The 21,299-nt window shown below is 53.5% G+C and overlaps 2 protein-coding genes across 4 annotated transcripts in view; one reads left to right on the forward strand and one right to left on the reverse strand.

Annotated features, from left to right (window-relative positions):
• Positions 1-7,274, forward strand: part of ZNF609 (zinc finger protein 609) — a 230,856-nt gene extending 223,582 nt beyond the window's left edge. For 2 of the 3 annotated variants that reach the window (XM_075532089.1, XM_075532090.1), the window contains exons 6-10: positions 435-798; positions 1,987-2,162; positions 2,326-2,542; positions 3,107-3,185; positions 3,408-7,274. In XM_075532089.1, the coding sequence (XP_075388204.1) occupies positions 435-798; positions 1,987-2,162; positions 2,326-2,542; positions 3,107-3,180 (831 nt within the window). In that variant the 3' untranslated portion in view covers positions 3,181-3,185; positions 3,408-7,274. The remainder of the gene's footprint in view (positions 1-434; positions 799-1,986; positions 2,163-2,325; positions 2,543-3,106; positions 3,186-3,407) is intronic. The other variant, XM_075532092.1, reaches the window with a different exon arrangement.
• A 906-nt stretch (positions 7,275-8,180) lies between these two features.
• OAZ2 (ornithine decarboxylase antizyme 2) lies at positions 8,181-19,838 on the reverse strand. Its single transcript, XM_075531119.1, is given in 6 exon segments — positions 8,181-9,351; positions 9,498-9,583; positions 10,303-10,478; positions 11,694-11,774; positions 11,776-11,851; positions 19,635-19,838. Coding segments are annotated over 6 exon segments (570 nt in total). The 5' UTR covers positions 19,655-19,838; the 3' UTR covers positions 8,181-9,220.
• Between the last annotated feature and the right edge of the window lie 1,461 nt (positions 19,839-21,299).

Raw genomic sequence — 21,299 nt, forward strand, 5'->3', positions numbered from 1 at the left:
GTGTGCTTCTTCCATGTGGACTTGTTGCTTCACTGCTGAATGGCGGCTTATATAACTTCAAGCCTTTAAGACCCCAGCCACTGTATCTTTTAATAGTCGGGCACCATCCGCCTTGTTCACCACGTTTGCTTATGCACCCGTTTTGTCTTCAGCAGTTGTGTCTGGTGGGTGAACATATCACACTGCTGATTGGTTAGAACAAAGTATTCTTGTATTGAGAGAGGGTACGTGCAGAGGCCCAAAGTCCATCCCGGAAGAGGCCTTTTTAAGTGCAAGAGAGTGGGGTTGGATCAGAAGGGGAGCTCATCTGACAGAGGTCAAGATTGGGCTCTGCCCTGGGTGTCTGGTAATCATCTGGTATTCCTACCGGGACCTTGGGCTTTTGCCGTCTTTTGTCTGTGCAACACTCAACCGTGGTTCTGCGATCATTATAGGAGACAGAGCCCCGCATGTGGACTTATGTGTATCCTGCCAAGTACTCGGACATCAAGTCAGAGGATGAGCGATGGAGAGAGGAGCGGGATCGCAAGCTGAAGGAGGAGAGGGGTCGGAGTAAGGACTCTGTGCCCAAGGAGGATGGGAAGGAAAGCACAAGTAGTGACTGCAAGCTGCCCCCGTCGTCAGAAGAGGCCCGGGGCAAGGAGCCCCGACCAAGTGTCCATGTGCCTGTGTCCTCGCCCCTCACCCAGCACCAGTCCTACATCCCCTACATGCACGGCTACTCTTACAGCCAGTCTTACGACCCCAACCACCCCAGCTACCGGGGCATGCCTGCTGTGATGATGCAGAGTTACCCAGGTACAGCACCACGGACCTGGCGGGGTGGTGGGCATAGTTGGCAAAGCCAGATTTGCTCACATGCACAGCCTTATGGTTTATTATTGAAATTCAGTTAGATGGCACTCCTCTTTGGAAAGTGTTTTCCTGAGGCGCCGAGCTGCAATGAGCACACTCCTTGGGTGACCCCCAGTGGCCGGCTGTAGGAACAACAGTCTCCCTCACTCCAACCAGAGACTGGCTCCTCCTGTCTTCCCTCAGTTGGCATTTTCAAGCATATACTCTACATTCTTCAGTGTTCTAGACACTGAGTAGAAAAGAAGTGAAAACAACTAGGTCCCTCCCCTTGAGGAGCTCACAAAGTAATTGTAGCAAGGGAGACACATGCAGCAATAGAAAGTCATGCATACACCCAGGCCAAGTGTATGCATGCAACTTCCAGCTCCTGTTCAGCAGTGGGAGGAGCAGGGGGATGTCAGGTTGGGGGGAGATGCAATGAAAAGGGTCCCACCAAGGAAGCAGAAATAGCACACCCATCCGTGCTGACGGTGCCCTACGATGTCGGGGGTTCAGTGTTAAACGTGTGAGGAGATGCTCTTAACTAGTTGTAGGCACTGATGGCTGCAGCCTGGCTAGCAGGCAGGGAACTTCTGAGCTGAGGGCTGCTCTGTAACACAGAGCTCCTCAGGGCTCCCGGCTCCTGTTTGAGCACAGCCTACGAGCCTTTATGTGCTGGTATCACAAGTAAATGTTACAAAGAGGGATGCCCAGCTGACTCCCTGTGGTATTGCTTTCGGCCTGTCACTTCCACCCATTGGTATAAAATTAATACATGTGTGTATGGAGCAGTATGGCGAGGGATTTGGTGTCTTTGTTGGCGGCTACAGAAAATGGAGCTTAGAAAGGGGGTTAATTTGCTCCCGGTTACCCAACTAGTAAGTCTCAAGGGATTTGAACCCATGGCCACCAGACTCCCAATACTATGATCCTTGCACTTGGCCAGACGCTGCTCCAAAGTGACTGTGGTTCGGAGATCTGCAGCGGGTGTGGGGAAGTTGGCTGAGAAGGTGGTTCCATTGTAGAGCTTGGGTTCTGACCAGGGGAAAGAGGACAGCAGTAGTCTCAGTCCAAGGCTCCGAGGCCAGAAGGACCTCACCCTGTTCCCGGGAAGCTCACTGACGCCCTCCCTGCTTCGTTTCTCATCCGCAGGTTCCTATCTGCCTTCCAGCTACTCCTTTTCCCCCTATGGCAGCAAGGTCTCCGGGGCTGAGGACGCTGACAAGGCCCGGGCCAGCCCCAGTGTCAGCTGTAAGTCCAGCGCGGAGTCCAAAGCCCTGGACATCCTGCAGCAGCATGCCAGTCACTACAAGAGCAAGTCCCCCACGGTAAAGGCACTCTGGGAGCTACTGCAGGGCACCTTGGTGGGGCACCCCCTGGGTTCTGGGTGACGTGCCGTTTTGGGGAGTTTTGGCATGGGCCCTGAGCACCTTGCTCTCTCCAAGGGTGGTATGCCTCAAGGCAGTGCCTTATGTCTGCTTTCCTTTCTAGATCAGTGACAAAACTGCTCAGGAGAGAGACCGGGGCAGCTGTGGGGTGGTTGGGGGTGGTGGCAGCTGTAGCAGTGTCGGGGGAGCAGGCGGGTCTGAGAGGAGTGTCGACCGGCCCCGCACCTCCCCTTCGCAGCGCCTGATGTCCACTCACCACCACCACCACCATCTGGGCTACTCACTGCTCCCCGCACAGTACAACTTACCCTACGGGGCAGGTAAGCCCCTCTGTCTATTCCAGGAACAAAGGGCCCCAGGTAAGAAGCCCCAAGCTTCAGTATTTAGGCCCCAAGGTGGCACCAGGGATTAGAAGTTGGTGGTGCAAAACCCACCTCCACCTTGCACCCCACAGCACTATGAGAGGGAGGACCTGGCAGCCTGCTGCTGTGAGGGTCACGGCCGAGGAGACCCTGTGGAGCAGTTCTGCTCTGTCACCAGGCGGCCTCCAGGCAGCGGGATAGGCTCAGGGGAACAGAACACAGTCTGTCCAGAGCCCTGGCCCCCTCACCCATCACCAGTAAGGCATAAGGCACTGATTTCCACCTTTGGAGCTTGGAGATGCCCAAGACTCCTCCAGAATAAATAGGCTTTGCTAGTCTGGAGAATAAGGAACAGGTGTTGCTTCCCCCAAAGAGCAGCACACTCTGAGAAGTACAGCCTTACTGCCCACGCCCAGATGCTCTGCTCTTGTCTGCCCTCCTTCCCGGTGCCCGCCCCTTCCCCGTGCCCGCCCCCCTGCACGGGAAGCACTTGACAGGAGAGTTGCCTGTTCTCCTCCTCAGGGCTTCCCTCCGCGGCTATTGTCGCCAGCCAGCAGGGCTCAGCACCCTCACTGTACCCACCCCCTCGGAGGTGAGAATGGTAAGTAACTCTGGGGTCAGGGGATGGAAATGGGGGTCCCTCCCCAAGCCTCTTGGACAAATTTCCCATAAAGCCAGGTGCTTTCTTGCGGAGACGCCTGCGGATCACCCCTGTTCCTGGACCCTGCCTGACCGCTGTGCACTTTTTTGTTCTCAGAGCACCACCTTACGGTTGTCATACCAGCCAGCTGCATGCTGTGACCTGTCCGTGTTTCCCTTGCAGACCACCAAGTGCCCAGATAAAGTCAGCTTCGCGGGTCCGGACTGGCTCACCCATGTCGCTGCTGGAGGTGCTGTGTAGACATCAGTTAAATGGTGTTGATCATCCTGTTTGCTGTTCCCACCATGGCCGAAGGCAGCCCCTTGGCGCCCCTCGCCTCCATCAGGCCCTTAGACTCTCACTCCCCACCCCCCCTCTTCCTCAGGAGCTGCTGGAGAGCTGGTACTTGGCAAACATATTTATTCTTTTGGCCACAGTGTGACTGGAGTGGCCTCTGTGGAGATGAAGGCACAGGCAACAGCCAAGGGGCGTGACCTCAGCCCAGAGAAGTCACTGCTCTGTCGCCCAAGCCCCTGGTCAGCTGCCAGAGCAGGACCAGCCCCCAGGGAGGGACCCCTGCACTGGATGAGGTCTGCAGACAGCACGGCAGCTGTCCCCTCACCGTCATTCTGCCGTCACTAGTCTCCCCAGCAGCCTGGGTCCCAGGGACTGGCAGCACGTGGAGGAATTCGAATCTCAGGAAAGAAATTGGGGGCTGTTTTTTCTGTAATTGTGAAAACGAGGTCTTCACACATGGAGACTTCTCCCCCTGCACAGGAGCACATGGAAATGCTCAGCACCCAGTCTGGAACAGAAGACCCCAGGCATCTGCCACCAGGCAGAGAGCAGGGGTCCCAACACTAGCGAGGGGCTCCGTGGGGATCCTAGGAGGGGTGGGGTCAGGGCTGGAGCAAGAATGGAGTCTGTGAACTAGAGTCTGCAGCCCCACCAAGTCCAGCACTGCTGCTTCCCAACTCCTTGCCCTTTCCTCCCTTCCTTCCTGATCCCTCGGTACCTGCCTCAGGGGGCCCTACACTGGCCTCTACTCCTCTTTCCCACTGCTTGGCTCTGAAGACTCAGATAAAATGGTAGGCCCCCAGCATGGGAGCAGGCATCTGCCAGGACACTGAGGACACGCCCGGGTCCGACCTTAACAATGCCCTGTCCGTGCGTTAGCCATCTAAGTGTACTGCTCATTTAGGGCCACAGACAAGGGGCATCAAAGGTTCGTGGGGAAATTCCATTTCTTCACAAACTTTTTGAAGGTCCTCTCCCCATCCAGCCCGAGTTCCCGTATGCACAAGTACAAGGTTTTATATAGCTCAATCTGTAACTTCCATGTGTGCCAAGATACACGGTTTCTCTGTAAGACTGCTTCTATTGTCGAGGCCGTTGGCCGCAGGAGGTTTTTTCTTAGACCTGGGATGGCACGCTTTCCTTGGTGCAGTATCCTCTGTGGCATTTCCTGGAATTCTCCCATCTGAGCTGCTTGGAATTTATGGTGATTCGGTAGCTTGAACAGAGTCCTAGCCAACCTAAGCCTTTGTTCTTACCTTGCTTTAGGGGTACCATCCCTGTGTTCTCTGTTCCTGCCTTTCCTCGGCCCTCTGCGTCAAGAGCCGAACAGCTTAGGCTACAGAGAGGCGTTTATGAGGAGAGGGCCAAAAAGGAGCAGGGACTTGGCTCTGACTCAGTTGGAGGAGGGGGGTGGGGGGCACAAAATACAATGCCAAGAGGTGGCTTCCCCGAAGCTTGGAGCCCAAGCCGAAGGCAGGCGTGGGGGGCCCAGTGCCCACAGGGAGTCACATATGCCCTGTAGACCTGTCCTCTTCAGTTTCCTATCCTTTTTTGTTCAAGCTGAGTTATCTCCCCCTCTCCCAAAGAAGCCCGTGTTGAGACATCTTGGCCCCCATCTCACTCATCACTTTCCTCCTCCAGCCGCCCTAGCAGGCAGTGGTCTCCCTGTCACCCATGGAAGCAGCTGGTGTAGACATCTTCACCCACCTAGCCTGAGTCACACCTCCATCTTGCCCTCCCTGCTCCAGTGGGGCAGAGCTGAGAGCCCCCTCTGTCCCTGTCCATGTTTCATGTTTGGTGTCTGTGGCACAGGCCGACAGGACAGCATGCTCTGTACATATTGCAAAGAAATGGTGTGGTGTTGTTTTCTTTCCACTGGGCAGGCCTGGCCTCACATTCCTGCTCATTTCCACTTTGTTCTGTAACTGACAGAAGGAAGCCTGCATTCGCAGGGCAGCCTTGGCATCTGCAGATGGGAACAGCCTTTTCCTTCCTTTCAGAAACATTTGGCTCTCTGACCCTTACATCCAGTTACACCTTGCAGAGCAGGGGCTGCTCCGAGGAGCAGGTGACAGCTGGCCCCCCTCCCTCCCTGACAGAGCAGCTGGAGGCCATGCAGGCCTTGGCAGGTGCCAAGCAAAGCTTTGCTGTCCCCCTCCAGGAAGGAACACAGGTGGAGGCACATGTTCACCCATGATCTGGTCAGAAGTAAGATCAGAATGCCCTCCACCACTAACACGCCCCTCAAAACACACACACACACTCTCTCTCTCTCTCTCTCTGTTCCCCCTACCCCCTCCCTCCCCTCACCCAACCTCCCAAGCCTTGGCCAGTTGCCAGGGCTTCCCCAGAAGAGGGCAGGGGAGTCTGAGGTTTGGAGACCTCACTTTGGGACTGTCATCTGCTTCCTCTTCAGGGTGGGTCAGCACCCTCCCCTCCCTGACTTAGGTTTGGAGGTTCCTTCTCCTTCCCACCCTTCTCCATACATCCTGAGGTCAAAGGACCACATGCAGAAAGGGGAGAGAGCACCGCATGACAGGAAATGGTGACTCTTAGATCTCTTCTCTCTAGGCTCCAGGGGGGGAGGACTTGAGTAGGGCACTGGGGATAAGACTACGGAAGAGCTAGAGAATTACTGTCGCCAGGCTTTCGGGCCGACATGTCTGTAAACCCATTCAGCATCCCATTGTCTACTCTGATGCCCTCAAGATTCAACTGGGCAGCTAGCTGGCTCCATGATGCCGAGCCGTTATCACTTGCTTTATTTCTAGGGCATCCCAGGAAGCTTTCCAATGATCCTCTGCCAGGGCCCCTCCCGGGACCGGGCCTCTCTCACCCAGCCCCGCCCCTCCACAATGCCTTGGTGCTCAGACCCCCAATGGGAGCAGGTTGGGGTGAGCCGGAGGCCCCGGGCTGAAGGGGCAGTGTTGCTGTTCATAGCTTTTGTTCCATTGGCGTTGCTGTTGGATTTAATTTCAGTCTTCCTGATTCTTCCCTTCTATAAAGTGTACATTACCAAGTTCCTTGTTTTTATATACATATATATATATAAGTATATATATATATACACACACACACACCAACTGTACTCTTTTTGCCTGTGTACATTCAGGCAAGAAGAGAAAATAAATCTTTTTAAGAGACAATCACAAATCTGTGAGGGCTGCTGGTTCTTTCTCCTGGAATTTGCTGCTGAGCTGCCCCCTCCCCACCTCCTCCCCTCTTTCCTGATCCTGCTCCATCCCAATCCTCAGCTTCACCTTCCCTGGTTGACGGCAGCTGTTTGAGCTCAGTATCCAGACTCACCCGAGCCCAGCCACCATGCCTCTCACCACCCTATAGATGCCAAAATGGCTTTGGGATTAGGCCACTCACCTCGGAAACTATGCATCTGGGAGCTCTCTGCCTAAGAGTCTGCACTGGTAAAACTTACCTGGCCCATGGCTTCTTAGGTGTGCAGCGGAAACTTGCCCCCAGCTCCAGGCCTCTGAGTGCTCAGCCCAGAGCCTTCATGCTGCTGGCCTGCTGTGACCACCCACCACAACAAGGGCTCTGGGTTTGAGTTGAGAGCATTTGATCAGCATTTCAAAGAGCCCAGCCAACATTCTGAAACCCCCAGCCAAACCACTGTTCTGCCTCAACTTGCTCTTTTTCCTCCTACTTCCTTTTCATAATTGGCTTTGGAATTGAAGTATATTTTTAAATTATTTGTTGTATTTATTGAATAAAGTTTTTAATGTCCCTGTTCTTAAATTTAGATTTAGTTTGCCTTTCACGTTTCATACCACCCCCAAAAAAAGGCACTTCAAGTTGCTTTGGTTTTTAATTGGCGTGTAGCCTTTCAGAGCCCTATTTCTGCCCCACCAGGGGTCTCCAGTACTAGTTGTCTGTTGTAAAGGGGAGCTCCTGAGTCAATCCTTGTAATGCTGGCTGTGGAAGGCCTGGTGGTGCAAGCTGTTAGAGCACTCGACTGCTGACCAGAGTTGGAGGCTCCAATCTACCCAGAGGTGCCTGAGAACTTAAGGCCCAGCAGTTGACCCTGAGGAAATCATCCACAGAAAGCTAGCCTGTGAAGTAGCTCTGGCTGTGTGGGTGGTGAGCTACCCCTCCTAGTAACAGGTGGAGTCCAAGGTTAATGGGTTGGCTCTGAATAGAAATACAAGGAAGCGCTAAGATTATGAAAGTGGGCTCAACCCCCCCCAAACACTAAAGACAGCACAACTCAGTCCAGCTGGGGACTCGGGGGGACCATGCCCAGCACTGCACTTAGGGCAGCAGCAACACAGGAAATGCTCATAAGCCCCTGAGAAATGAAAAACAAGACCCTCTGTGTAGGTCTCCCCTACAGTGCCGAGATCCTCAGGCCAATGGTACCAAAGGATGGAAGCTGTCCAGGCACTGGAAGGTATGTACTTCCTTTAAACTGTTAGGTCAGGAGGAAGCTCCCTGTAAAAGCCAGTGTTGTGTCTCAGAACTCAGCTTCTCTTTGGGAGGAAGACGGTCTGTGTCCCAGCCTCCTAGCAACCCCACATCTCCCGGTGGAGTGTGGCCCCGGGTCCTAATCCCACTGCACCGCGGCTTGCTGCCGCATCCCTATAGGTTCGACTCTGAGCGGGCAATAATGTCAGGGGGAACCTGGTATGAGAATCAAGGCCAGACCACAACTTTAAATCAGTTTATTGACACAGTAACACAACACACTTGCCTCCCTAACAGACCCCACCCTCTCACCCAAACTAGATGTCGCCCACTTCGTGGCTGTTCAGTGACAACCAAAAGGCAAGCCACCTCTACACCGAGTCTCCCCTGGGCCCTGTTGTAGGCACAACTCAGCCTGTCCGGGAGGGCAGGAGACTGTCACTGCTGAGGCAGCCGGTCCTTAAGAACAGACTGCGCACCCCGGGCCCGGAAGGGCTCTTCCTCTTCTGTTCTCCAGGACCCTGGGAAGGAGGCCTTGGGGGCCTGGGCCACAGCTGGGAGCTAGAACACCTGGTGCGAATTTGAGAATTGTTATTTGGCAGGGTTTGTTTTTTTTTAAGACCCAGGCCCCTGCTTAAAAAGCTCTGGTGGCGGGAGTGAGTGTCAATGTCCCTGTTTTAAAATGCACTGACAATACGAAACGGACAAGCCAGCTTTCACTGGGGCCAGTACACCACCAAGCGATACTGGAGGGGTCAGCCCTGCTTGTTCCAGGCAGACAAAAACAAGTGCACAGAGAAGCCTGGATGGAGTGTCAAACAACTCCAGGACGCTGCCAGGGGCTGGAAGCCTACATCAAGGTGTCCCTGGGGTGTGAGAAGCATGGAAAGAAAAATACACAAGTTTTAAAAATCAAAAAAAGCCCAACTGGACAGCAGGGGCACGAGGTCTGGCAGTGCTGCTCTCCAGGTGCCCTGCCCCCTCTAGGCACTGCCCTCCCCTAGGCTAGATAGAGCACATCACACAGCGCAATTTAAAAAGCTAATGCCAGTTCATAAACATCTTCATTTACTATTGGTGATTACATGTGAATAATATGTTTATACTGTTCTTTATGGAAAACAATTTCAACGAGCAACTCCGAGAACACAAAAGGCAGCCCTCGCCCTGAGCCCCTCGGCGTCCTTCCCAAGACAGCAGGGAGCACCACCGCAGTCCCAAGGCTGCCTGCCCTGCCCTGATTCCCCAGCTGGCTCTCGGGCAAAGGGCCTCCATGACCATTAGTCCTCATCGGACAAGTTTGGGTCCAAGGGATAGACCATGAACATCACGTCTGGCCGAGAGGGGACACAGGGATGGCCTGGACGCACAATCTCAAAGCCCAGGAAGCTGAAGGTCTTCAGGAGTGGAGCTGTGGGAGAGAGGGTGGAGAGAATGCTGACCACACTACAGGTGCACAGCCAAGATGGGGGGAACGACTTCTCGGGAAACTCAGCCCACCCTCCCACTTGCTGTGCAGGAGCCCCGTTCCGCCCTAGACGCCACTGGCCACCTCACCTCTGTCTTCCCGGCCCTTCCTGAAGCAGACAAAGATGTAGTTCACGCTCATCTTCTCTTCAGCAAATTCCAGTAGTGCTAACAATCTAAGAGGAGCAGAAGATGGCTCAGCCCCCTGGGCTGCCATCCCATTTCCAGCCCCCCCTCAAAAGGCAGGCTTCACATGACACGGGATTAGAAAAGGGGGAGTGTGTCCGGGAGAGGCTCGCAATTGAAAACCTGAAACCCTAAACTTAGCCACAAACCCTGAGAAAGGTATAATGAATTTTCTTCTGAAAACCAGTTCTTCACCTGAAGTTAACACGACCTAACTTCCAAATGTAGCTCACAAATAAGCATTTCCCAGGCTCTCCCAGGAGGCCCTCCGAGAGTGCCAGGCATGGCCAGAGACAGAGTGTGGGCCCTGCTGCTGCCCACTGGGACTCCCTAGGGCGGCCAGGGGTGGTTCTTAGGCCCTGGCTGGTGAGTCTGGCCAGCCCCATGATCACCCCCTGCAGAACCTAAGCTTCCTGGACTGGGAGCCGCACTGTGCGGGGGATATCGGGGGAGTTAGTGTCTGCATAAAGAATGAGCCATCAACTGGCAGAGATTTGATTAATGTGATAATGATCTACTTTATCACTAGAGCTGCCCTGGTGTACTGGCGAAAATTAACCGGTTACAAAATGGTATCTGCTTAGGGAACCGAGCACTGGGGTGGAGTGGGCCCAGAAGCCCCCCCTCCCTCTCCTCTCCTCCCCAGTCTCCACGCATCCCCTTCTCCGGAGTAGCTTCCCCTCCCCCTTCCTGGCCTGGGGCTCCTTACCCTTCTTTGCTGCCGTCAGCTAACAGTCCATCTGGGATTTCTACAAACAGACTCTGGCTGGACAGGACTGCGTCCCAAGAGGAGGCCTTCACCTCGGTGACCTCATACTGAAAGTGGATGATGTGAGGTTTTTCATCGTTCACAGGGAGGTCCTGGGTCACAGTAAGCTTCTCGTCCTGGGGAAAGAATCGGGTCAGAGGACTGGGTCCCTCCTGCCTCTGGGCACATCATATGCTCACTAACCAGGGTGGTGCTGAGGATCCCCTGGACCCAATCTCACAGCAGCAGGGAATCGAAGCACCCTGACAATGTCCAGCTGCCCAATGGCTAGACGGAGCCATCAGTCACCACACTGAGGCATCACGGGAAGGGGAGATTGACCTGGTGTCCCTAAGGTGCCGGGTATGGTGCAAGGTGCCTCTCCACATAACTCGTCACTGCAGGCACATGCAGTAGGCATTGATAGCCCCATTTTAAACATGAGAGACCAAAGTCCGTTAGGTAACTGACCCAAGGCTCCACAGCTCATAAAGGCCACAGGTAAGATTCAAATCCAGGTCTCCCTAACTCCCAAGTCCACACTTTTTCCACAGCACCACGCCATTCCCCTTCCCTCTGTGAAAGGGAAACAAGCAAATAAGGACATGGGAGCACCTAGGGGGCCAGAGTCAGGTCAAGGCTACCTCCAGGTGGACAGCAGGACCCACAGATCCCGCCTGGGGTCTGAGTCTGACACCCTGTTATCCTTCCACTCCAGTCCAGGAAGAAGCTAAGCCAATGTCTGAGCCACAATCACACGACGAAAAAGCAGTGAACACTCTCAGGGAGAAGCAAAGGGCTGAAGATGGTCCCCGAGGTTCCTGCAAGCGCTGGGCCCTGCCCTGTGCTGCCGGGCAGCAGTAACTGAGCTGCCAGCCCTCGCCCCCACCCTGACCCAACCCCTCCCAATCAGAAACCGGTCCCAGTGTCCTGGGAAATCGCTCCAGGTGCTTCAAGGGAAACAGGAATGCTTTTAAAAATGCTCTAGGGCAGTGGTTCTCAAGCCTTCCTAATGCTGCGACCCTTGAACACAGTTCATGTTGCAGAAACCACCAACCATAAAATTATTTTCGTCGCTACATCATAACTAATTTTGCTCCTGTTATGAATCGGGTGACCCCTGGGAAAGGGGTCACGACCCACAGGTTGAGAACCGTTGCTCTAGTGCCTTCATACTCAGAACCCTGAGTACACACTAACCACCTGAATACTGGCCCCAAGCTGAGGCTGGCAGGTGCCCCCCAAGTCACCCCAGAAGTCATATCTCAGGCTCAGTCCAGTATTTCCAATCTCCCTGCTGGCCCAGAGACTATAGGAATGCCTTGTCTCCAGCCTCCTTTAGGCCTCCTTACCTTATATATTAGAGCTGAGAGAGAAGGATCCCTGCTGGCCCCTCGCCCACCGGGGATCTTCGACAGTGGGTGAGGGGCATCAGGAGCACCACAGAGGCCCCGGAACAATGTGCCTGCAGCACTGGAGCTGGGGACAGCTACTCAAAGGCAAAATGCTGCTGTAAGAGACAGAGAAGGAGACAGTGACCACAATGGCCTCATGACTAACGCAGCACCCCACCCCTGCCTCTCTACAAGTGATCGGCTCGCCACCACTCTTCCTACACGTAGTTACTTCAACTTTAGTGTCCAGACATCTACACTCCTAACAGAGGAAACTATGCTCCCTGCAGAAACTGAGCAGCTCCATCTGACCGGACGGGAGTGCCTGTCAGTGTCAACTGTCCTCGTGCGTTGGGCAGAGGCTGGGAGGAATAAGATCCAGGCTGGGCAGCTGCCTGGGCAAAGGCTACCTGCGAAAGCACTGTTCCCATCCCTTTTCCAAGCCCCCAGCGAGGGCCAGGCTGGAGAGCATGGGCATATGGAACCCCAGAGGCCACCTTCCTAATGCTGGCTCATTCCCCATCTTGCAAAGAAATCATGTACCCAGATCCCTCTAAGGTCCCAGGGCAGAGGTGCACGATAGTACACCAAGTGGTCCATGGTTGGTTTGTCCCTAACCTGCCACCAAGGCTAGACTTGCAAACAGTTCTTTGGTAGAATCTGGCATGGGCTGGACACAACGGACAGCTTTGGGGACACAGGTGCTCTGATCTGAGTGAGGATGCCAGGAGTCAGGTGGGTGAAAGAGACGAAGGAGCTGTTACTCCAGGCTGTGCTTTTAGAGCCACCAGGGCCGCACACCTGCTCCATGGCGGCCTGCGAACCCCACAGGGCAGCTCCTTGGATGGCGAAGTCACTGAGTGAGTACACGCTCACACCCTAGGCACAGGGCAGGCACGACGGGGACCCTGGCTCAGCCTGTCCCAAGTCCCCAAACCAGCAGCCAGAGTGAAAGCATTTACAGCCTCCAAATCTGCAAATTCTGTAAGCGAGGGCCATTTCCTGAAACCCAGTTGTAAAATAGTGCCTCGTGGCACCATTGTTCGCACGGTTGCCTCCTGCCTGAACTCATTTGAGGGGCAATGGTACGTGGGCCCTTGGTCCTGCGAGGTCTGTCCTGACACCCCTGCTCCAGCTCCTCACTTCTGCTCAGCTTCTGAGGGGCTGTTTTCTCAGATTTCAACTAGGGGCCTAAAAGTTCATCTGTAATTTGAGAAATAGTTCTCAAGAGTTGTGTGGGGCCTGAAGCAGCCCCACCTGGGCTGGTGACCAAATAGCCCACCTCGCCTCCTCTGGAAGGGCCCCCAGGTTCCCGGAGCTCCTGCCTCGGTCTCACCACTGCTGCTGGCAGAAAGGGCCTGGCAGAGAAGGCTGTGTTGTTGCTGATGTTTCAAAGACGGGGGGGATTTTCTGCTAGGGAACCTGGGCGATTATAATGTGGAATGAGCCAAATGAGCGCCTGGGCAGGAAACCGGCTTCTCCCAAAAGGCTGGCCCCACAGGATTCATTCCTATCCACCCCCTTGTGGCCAGTGTGAGGTCCGGCTGGGCTTCAAGGAGAAGGTGGCTGGCTGGTATTGGTCAGAGGAGTTCCCCGAGGGCACAGGAGATGCACATGCCAGAAGAGGTGCTTAGGCTCACAGAAAAACAGACCGCCAAGTCCCTGGCAATTCTAGAATTCTGACGTCAACTCACTTCGAATCCACCCCAACTTGCAAAAGAATTATAATCCTAATGGTCTGTAGATGGGAAAGGCCCTTCCAACCCCTGCCTGTACATCCAACCATCTTGACTCTCAGCCAATCATTACCTGCAACCACCAGAAGCAGTCAGGTCAAAATGGGGTGGTTTTTAGATCCAGCATCTCTCGTCCTACAAATAATCCTGCCCTGGGCCAGCGCGAACCTTTGATTTCTTGGTATTTCTAGCTTCCAGATCCTCTTCAAACAAATGCACAAGGCCCATGCCATGGGAACCAAGCGTGGGCTCCTGTACAGGGCTCTAAGCCTCTCTCAGTCTTTCCTCACAGTCAGCACCAAAGCTAACTGGGAGGAGGGCTATTTCAACCCCCCAGCCCTAGAATCTAAGAGAACATCACCATGTTCGGTGCCATTGTGGGCCACACACCAAGCTGCCGAACCACACAGCCAGTGGTTCAAATCCACCAGTTGCTCCAAGGGAAAAAGATGAGGTAGGGTTAAAAGTTTCCGAAACCCCAAGGGGCAGTTCTACTTTCTTCTACAGGGTCATTTATGAGTTGAAACTGACTGACTCAATGGCAGTGAGTTTTAAGCGAAACAGCTGGGGTTTAGGAGACGGCAGATCACAGTAATCAGCTTATCCCGACGGCTCTGATTTCAGCTAGTTCTGTTAGTGACAAGTTGCTTTTCTTTTCAAGAAATCAAGGTATTTACTTCTGGAGTGAGAGAGGAAGGTGCACAGGTGGTGATGAAATTGCCCGGCAATGGCACAATCTGGTCAAAGTGGTTTTGCAGCAAAGGGCCTGGGTAGAAAAGACAGCTCCAACTATGTTGGGCTTCCTGGTCATTCGTCCTATCCTAACTTGTTCCAGTGTCCCAATTTCCCCCCCTCTCCTCACACCCTGCCACCACACTGGTGAGGCAGGCATGTGTTACCCACTCCCACCACCAAGATGGTTTAGGAAGCTGAGTGCAGAGATTTTCCGGATCAGGGTGATTAAGGTGATTAAAAAGGATCAAATAGATCCAGTCAAACCCAACTACCCACTAGGCTAGCATTGCTCTGGGAGAACACTATACCCAACACATAGCACAAGGCGTGTCCGGTACCTGAGCCCAGAGTTCAGAAGGGGGAGGAGGGCTGAGAGCCAATCTGTCTACAAGCGGCCTCTTATTTTCTCAGGGGTTACCAGCCCTGCCCTCAGAGGCCTCAGCATTGGAGTGCTATTGAGATGCATACCAACTGAGAGGGTTCCATGGCACTGCTGGCTGAAATACCCTTCGCACTCTCATGGCCAGAGAGCCCATGCCCACTCAAAGTGACCCCACAGGACAGGGTAAAACTGCCCCTGTGAGTTTCCGAGCCTGTGTAACTCTTGATAAGAGTAGAAAGCCTAATCTTTCTCCTGGAAATGTCCTTAGCGGGTTAATTTCATATTCTGACTACTGGCAGACATACAATAGATGCAGCAGATATATTCCTGGGACATGTTGATGGCAAATCAAATGTTTACCATTCAAATCCGATTTAATATCTCTAGGGTGCTCATCTTTACAGGCACGCACCTCAACTCTCGATACAGTAAAGCATCTCCACCACACGAGGACAGCTTTCCAGCAGTCTCTGATGTCCGCTTGGAGCGTTCTCTTGGTGGGGTGCAGCCAGACGGAGGTTTAATAGGAAAGCAGTGTGGTGGGGGAGCATCCACTTAGCTACCAATCTTGGACTTCATTGCTCTTGGATACACTCGTGAGCAAGTTTCCCTTGAATTAGGAGCCTCCTGGGCCCTCTGGTTCCCATTACCCATCAAGAGGGGCAGGGGTCCTGCTCTTACTGGCTCCAGTCCTGGTACTCCACAGTCCCTCTGCAGGGGCTGTGCCTTGCCCACTTCTCTGGGTCCCTTTGTCTCTGAGACTAGGAATGTCTACAGTGATTAGTCCCTTCACATAGGGGACCAGGCCAGGGCTGCGGTGTCGTTTAGCTGAAAATAGGGAGAAAGGTGGGAGGCAATGGCCACCCTCGTGAATCCGATTTCCGTTTGCCTTTAGTGGGGCCGCTGTGCATTCCAGAGGGAGGCTACATGCTAAGCACGACTATGCTGAGTGACCTTACCACTCTAAATCACAGCCTGAAGCAAACTAGAGTTTGGCTGCTTTTCTACAAGATGAATACAGATGGTGACAGCTGGAGGATTGAGCCCCAGGCTTCTCTTTTCCTTTAGAGATTTCATTACACAGCTGAGCTGACACTGGTCCAAAGGTTAGCCCACTCATATACGCCGCCAGAGGTGGCTGGACAGCGGTGGTGCTTGGGAAACAAGCTGCCGTTTTTAATGCTTGCATCCATCCATTTGTATCGCAAGCTCTCACCATCCAGGCTCCAGCCCTTCTTCCCAGGGTGGATGACTTCATTGTTTACATAGTTTCAAAGACCTGGGGACTTTTCTTAAGGCTTAGTTCATCCCAAGTGTCTTATTCTGCTGCGGCAGCGGCCGCCAAGAAGCTCCGTTTTGATTGCTGCAGGTAACTGAAGTCTTGCTCGCCCACTCAGCCATCTCTGGCCTCTGGCTCTCACCTAGGTATCACAGTCTTCTCAATCACGGCGCTAACCTGCACCGACACTGCTTACTGTTTCAAAACGGGACGCCTTACTCCCCCCCCCCTCCACCTCCAGAGATACATATTTGTAACATCACTCTCCCACTTCTCAGTCCTCTTTTTGTATTTCTGAGCGGCTCCAAGGCTAAATTTGGATTTCTTGGCAGAATAGGGTATTGCTATTATTAGTCCACACTGCTTTCTGGAGCCTGCAGCCAATTTGGGGGGATTCCTGACTACATTGAGACTAACTTTGTGGGGATGACCTTGAAAGCACATCTCTGAAGGAACACTGGCTTGCCCTCACTTAGTCCCCCAAAAGCCATCGTTGTCAATAACCGGGGACTAACCAATACCAAAGTCTCTGGAGCAAGACAGGGAGGGAGTGCCCTGCCCAGGACCTGTTTTCTAGGATATGTGTGTGTGTATGTGTGTGCTTTACCCATCCCCAAATGCTCCTTCAGGCCCCTCAACACACAGCCTGTAAAAAAAAAAAGCCTACCAAGCCAGGACTAGCTCTGTACACACTGTCCAGTCTCCCACTGCTGAGCAAGCTCTAGACAGAAAGGGTCTTCCAGTTCCCACAAGCCCAGGGAGAGAGGGCCCAGGCAGCTTGCTGCAGCCATCAGATCCTGTATTAGGACTTGTGAATCTCCCCCCCCCACCACCACCACCCTCAGGCACTGTTGACATTTTGAAGGTACCAATCTGAGGCACCAGGAAAGGAAGAGTCTTGTTTTCAAAACACTGCCTTGTCCCAGACTACAACTACTTCTTCCAAGAAGTCCAATCTCCAGCCTCCCGAGGTTCACTGGAGCCAGGAAAACCGGAAGTCCCATCCCCCACCCACTGGGAAACTCAAGCTCCCAGCCAGCTCTCTGCTGAGACAAAACACCAAGGGTACTGACCGAGGAGGACATCCGGCTCTTATCAAGAGGCCCTCAAGTCAGGGGAGTTAGAGGCCAGCCAGAGAAGGCTGGGAAACCTGCTAAGGAGGCCAGAATGCCAATAACTCAGAGAGACCAGACATTCTGCACTCCCCAGCCCACCCTCAGACCAAAGTGGGGGAGCCTGGTCCCTGACTATGGGTCCTGGCAGGCCACCTGACTCCTCCCTCCACCTGCCTGTCACACAGACACCCCTCAAGTTACCAACACACTGAACAAGAGCCATGGAGACAAGCAAGCCTGTTTTGCTACTTAGGAAGCTGGAAGGAATTTTCGAGCAAAGCTAACCCAGCCCCCTCTTTTTTCACACCAACTAAACTAGAACATGGGTCACCCTTTTCAACCTGTGAAGACGCTGGTGTTTTGCTCTTAGGTGTTCCACTCCTCCAGGCCCCAACCGGGCAAGAACTAGGCATCAAAACCAGCTCAGTCCAGGCCACCCCACCTTCCAGCCTCACTGTGGAGACACCCAAACAGCAGACCATCTCACAGACCCCTTCAGAGGGTAGTCCCCAGCTTCATCTGCCTCCCTGCATTTCATCCTCCCTCTCTCCTATCTGCCTGCCTCTCTCACCTCGGCCACACAGCCTTCTTTCCCACAGTAACACCTTTTGCATCCAGCCCCACAATATCCACCACCAATTCCCGAGCTCTGAGCCACTGACTCGAGTGAGAGAAAATGAGTTGAGGGTAAGAAAGGATAGCAAAGCAGGGGGATGGACAAGGAGAGTCACAATAAAGGAAACTACAGCAGCAGCATGGGATTGTGGGTAAGGAGGGGTCCGGAGGTGGGGATAATGGGTGTGACCCAAACAAACCAGGAAATGGGGAGTTTCTTTCTGGGGGGTGGGGAGATAAAAGGGGATAGGTGGTTAGCAGTCTGAGAATTGAGGGAAGAAAGAAGCTAAGGGCTAAGAAGTGAGTAATTTGGGGAAGAATTTAAGAGGTTATAACGGGAGGCCTATGTATGTCCGAATGGTACCTGAGGAAGACCAAGAAGGACCTGAAGGAGATAAGACTCTTGTCAATGAAGGACTGATGCCCCTAAAGGAGTACGACAGGAGGAACCAAGGCCTTTTTGAGGACTGGGGAGGGGCAGTGTTCCCCAAACCTAGATGCACATTACAAAGAATTACTTGAGCAGCTTTAAATATACTGATAACCAGGTGCCACCCCAGGTCAATCAGATGAGGTTCTTTTGACGGGGTGGGGGTGGGTATCCGTCGTGCAGTCCAGATGGACAAACACCAGAACGTCTCAGCATGGCGTTGCTGAAGGTTAGGCACTATGTTAGTGAGAAGGCAGGCCAAATCTGAGCAAAACCACGAGCGACGGAACTGTCTGTGAAAGGCCAGAGGAATAGAGAGGCCTGTGTGTGAGAGGGGCTAAAGTCTAGCTTGGGACAAATCATAGCACCATTTGAGGAGAGTTTGCAGGAAATGAGTCTGCTTGCCAAGCAACAACCCCAAGAGAGGAACAGAGGCCATGGGGCTGAACCTGGGACAAAGGAGCTGATGTGGGGATCCAATGCGGTTCAGACTCGATTTGGAGGGGACAGCCACAGGTCTCAGGACAAACAAGGAAGTGAATTGGCCCCCAATTGTACATGAATGCCACCCTGTTGTATAAGGGAAAACGAGTAAAATTGTGGGGACGGGGTGTTATACATGGCTATGGCGAAGAGTATAGGCAGCAGTATGGGGTATGCCCGAGGCACAGATGGGTGGGATAGGTTACCAGGATGAGGAGAGGCAGAAGGGCACGGGAAAGGAGGTAAGGTGGCAAGCCTGGAAGAGGGAAAGATCAAGGTGTGTAGAAACCCACAGCTGCCCCTTTTCAGAAAGATGTGTAGCCAGCTTTCCAATTAATTCGGGAAGGCTGAAGCTGGGTTTGGGGAGAGGAACCCACATCGTGGGGCCTAGTTAAAAGCCCCTGGAGATAGAAGGAAAAGGGGGTGGCTCTTAAAGGTCTTTGCTGGGAGGAATGTGGGCTGAGTTGGGGTGGGGGGGCGCATTGATCTAAAATTAGAGTTCCTTTACGATGGGAGGAATCTAGTCCACTGAGAGAGAAAGAGGTGAGGCTGGGAAGGAGGGAAAATAGGCCTATCGAGGGGGCAGGTCACTTGAGGGAGGGGGGGAGGGAGGAGCATCCCGTAAAGACCATTAGGCCTGGGAGAGGAGGGGCGTCCAATTGAGAAGCTGAAGGATGAAGCCTGCCTGAAACGGGGGGTGGGGTGGGGGGGTAGGTTGAATGGCCAGTTTAAATGAAGGGAGAGGTTGAAATGGGACGGTCAAGTTACTTAAAAGAAGAGAAGAACAGCTGTGGGGAATGGGACCCAATCTGGAGAACCAGATGAGAGAAGGCCATTTGGGGTACTGGGCACTATTCGGCGGCGCTGAAGGAAAGGGGGAATCTGATTGGACGACTGTTTCCGGGATGGTAGGGGCTTCAGGGGAGTAGGCCGGGATGGGGGTGCTGGGCCAGACCAGAGGGAGGGGGCTAAAGGATGGAAGGAGGCGCGGGGGTGGAGGCAGGCCCCCGTGGGGGGTGGATAGGGCCCTTTCCGGGGAGCCAGCTGGGTGGTGGCGGAGAAGGCCCTCTGGAGATGAGGGGAGATCTGAGGAGGAAGGCGAGGAGGCTGGGCCGGGCCGTTACCTGTCCTGGGTGTTTATCATCCTCGGCGGCTGTGCTCAGGGTGGGAGGAGGCGGCGCGGGGAGTGGGTAGGTGGATGAGTGGGTGAATGTGGGGTCGCACGCGCGTGGCCGATCACTGCAGGTTAAGTCCCTGTCAGGCCGCGGGCCGTGAGCCCTCCTCCTGCCTCAGCGAGCGCCTGCCTCCAACTGACCCTCCCCGGCCGCCGCCGCCGTAACCGCCCCGCCCCCGAGTGCCTCATCTGCATAGCCCCACCCCGGAGCCGCGCGGTATCCTGGGATACCGGGCCCCACAACAAAGGGCAACGCACCGCCCCACCTCCACGCAGGCGCACCAGGGGCCGGTGGCAGGTGGGGGAGGGACGAGGGCAGGGAAACCGGCCTGGAGGCGAAGAACTGCGTTTGGGGGCTTCCGAGAGAGCGAGCGAGAAAGAGAGAGAGAGAGAGAGAGCTCCTCCTGGCGGTCGCTGTGGTCGCTGCCATGCTATGCAATCGGCTCGAGGGCTATGTTGTATTTTGAGGACGGAGTCGACCTAATGGTGGTTCCTGCTTCTTGTTTATGTGGGCCCAGCAAGCTATTTGTCGACATTTTATTAAAAGAAAATCGAAAATCTAAGAGCACCAAGCCCAGTCTCATGTTAGGCCCACAGATGTCGGTTGCCTTGGCTCACAATGATCAATAACCTATGCGCCTTGACCACACAGTGACCACAACAGTGATCAAAGTCCTCAACACTGTTTGGGGTCGCCTCAGTCAGATAGATCCCTGTAGCTCACAGTGACCTCACAACAATCCTGGAAGACGCCATTAGTCAACTATTCACAGTCACCTCGGATCGTGTCAATGCAGAATGCAGGTTCCTTTGATCAATCACACAAGACTGCTGCTAGTTCATGGTCACCTCACTTCATTAGCCTTACTGATCTCTGTAGCAGGTTAGTGACAAAAAGACACAATCATCGCAGGTCACAATCAATGCACTCAATGGTCTCCCCTGTTCACAATCAATCACCCAGATGGCAATCAAGAGAAGTCAGAGGATCTCAGGTCACAGGGATTTGCTTTTACTTCAAACCACATTTATTCGTTCAACAGATCTGCTAGTTCCTAAATACTCCAGGCATTGTACTAGAGTCCACGAATACTCAGGAATAAAGTAGGCACCAGCCGCCACCATCTAGTGAGCGGGAGAGACACAGAGGCCTCTGCAATAGAAATACTCAGCCACAGAGACAGTAACTAACTACCCAGGGAGGTAGTGACAGCTTTGCAGAAAGGGTGATCACCATCATTCCAGCCGATCAGTTTATAGTAGCCTAAAATCACAAATATACTACGTCAGTGACATCACAGAATACAATCACTCCACTTCACAAACAGCATGGTTCTATTTTGGTTTTGTGATTTTACATTATGGAAATGCAAAGACAGGAGAAAGGTTGGAACTGTCAAGTGAAGGCTTTTCCAACAAAAAAGTAGATGATAAATGAGACTATAAATGCCCAGATTACCACTAAATATTAGGCAAGGCTGGTCCAATACTCTGGTTCACCTTAAGATCTTACCTTGTCTTCTTGACCATCCTCACCTAGTCTGCCACGTTCAAGCCAGACAACGAATCAGACAAAGTCAGCCTTGATTCACCCCATCTCAGAGACACTGGCACT

Source organism: Tenrec ecaudatus, chromosome 14, assembly GCF_050624435.1.
Source record: "Tenrec ecaudatus isolate mTenEca1 chromosome 14, mTenEca1.hap1, whole genome shotgun sequence".
Classification (NCBI taxonomy): domain Eukaryota; kingdom Metazoa; phylum Chordata; class Mammalia; order Afrosoricida; family Tenrecidae; genus Tenrec; species Tenrec ecaudatus.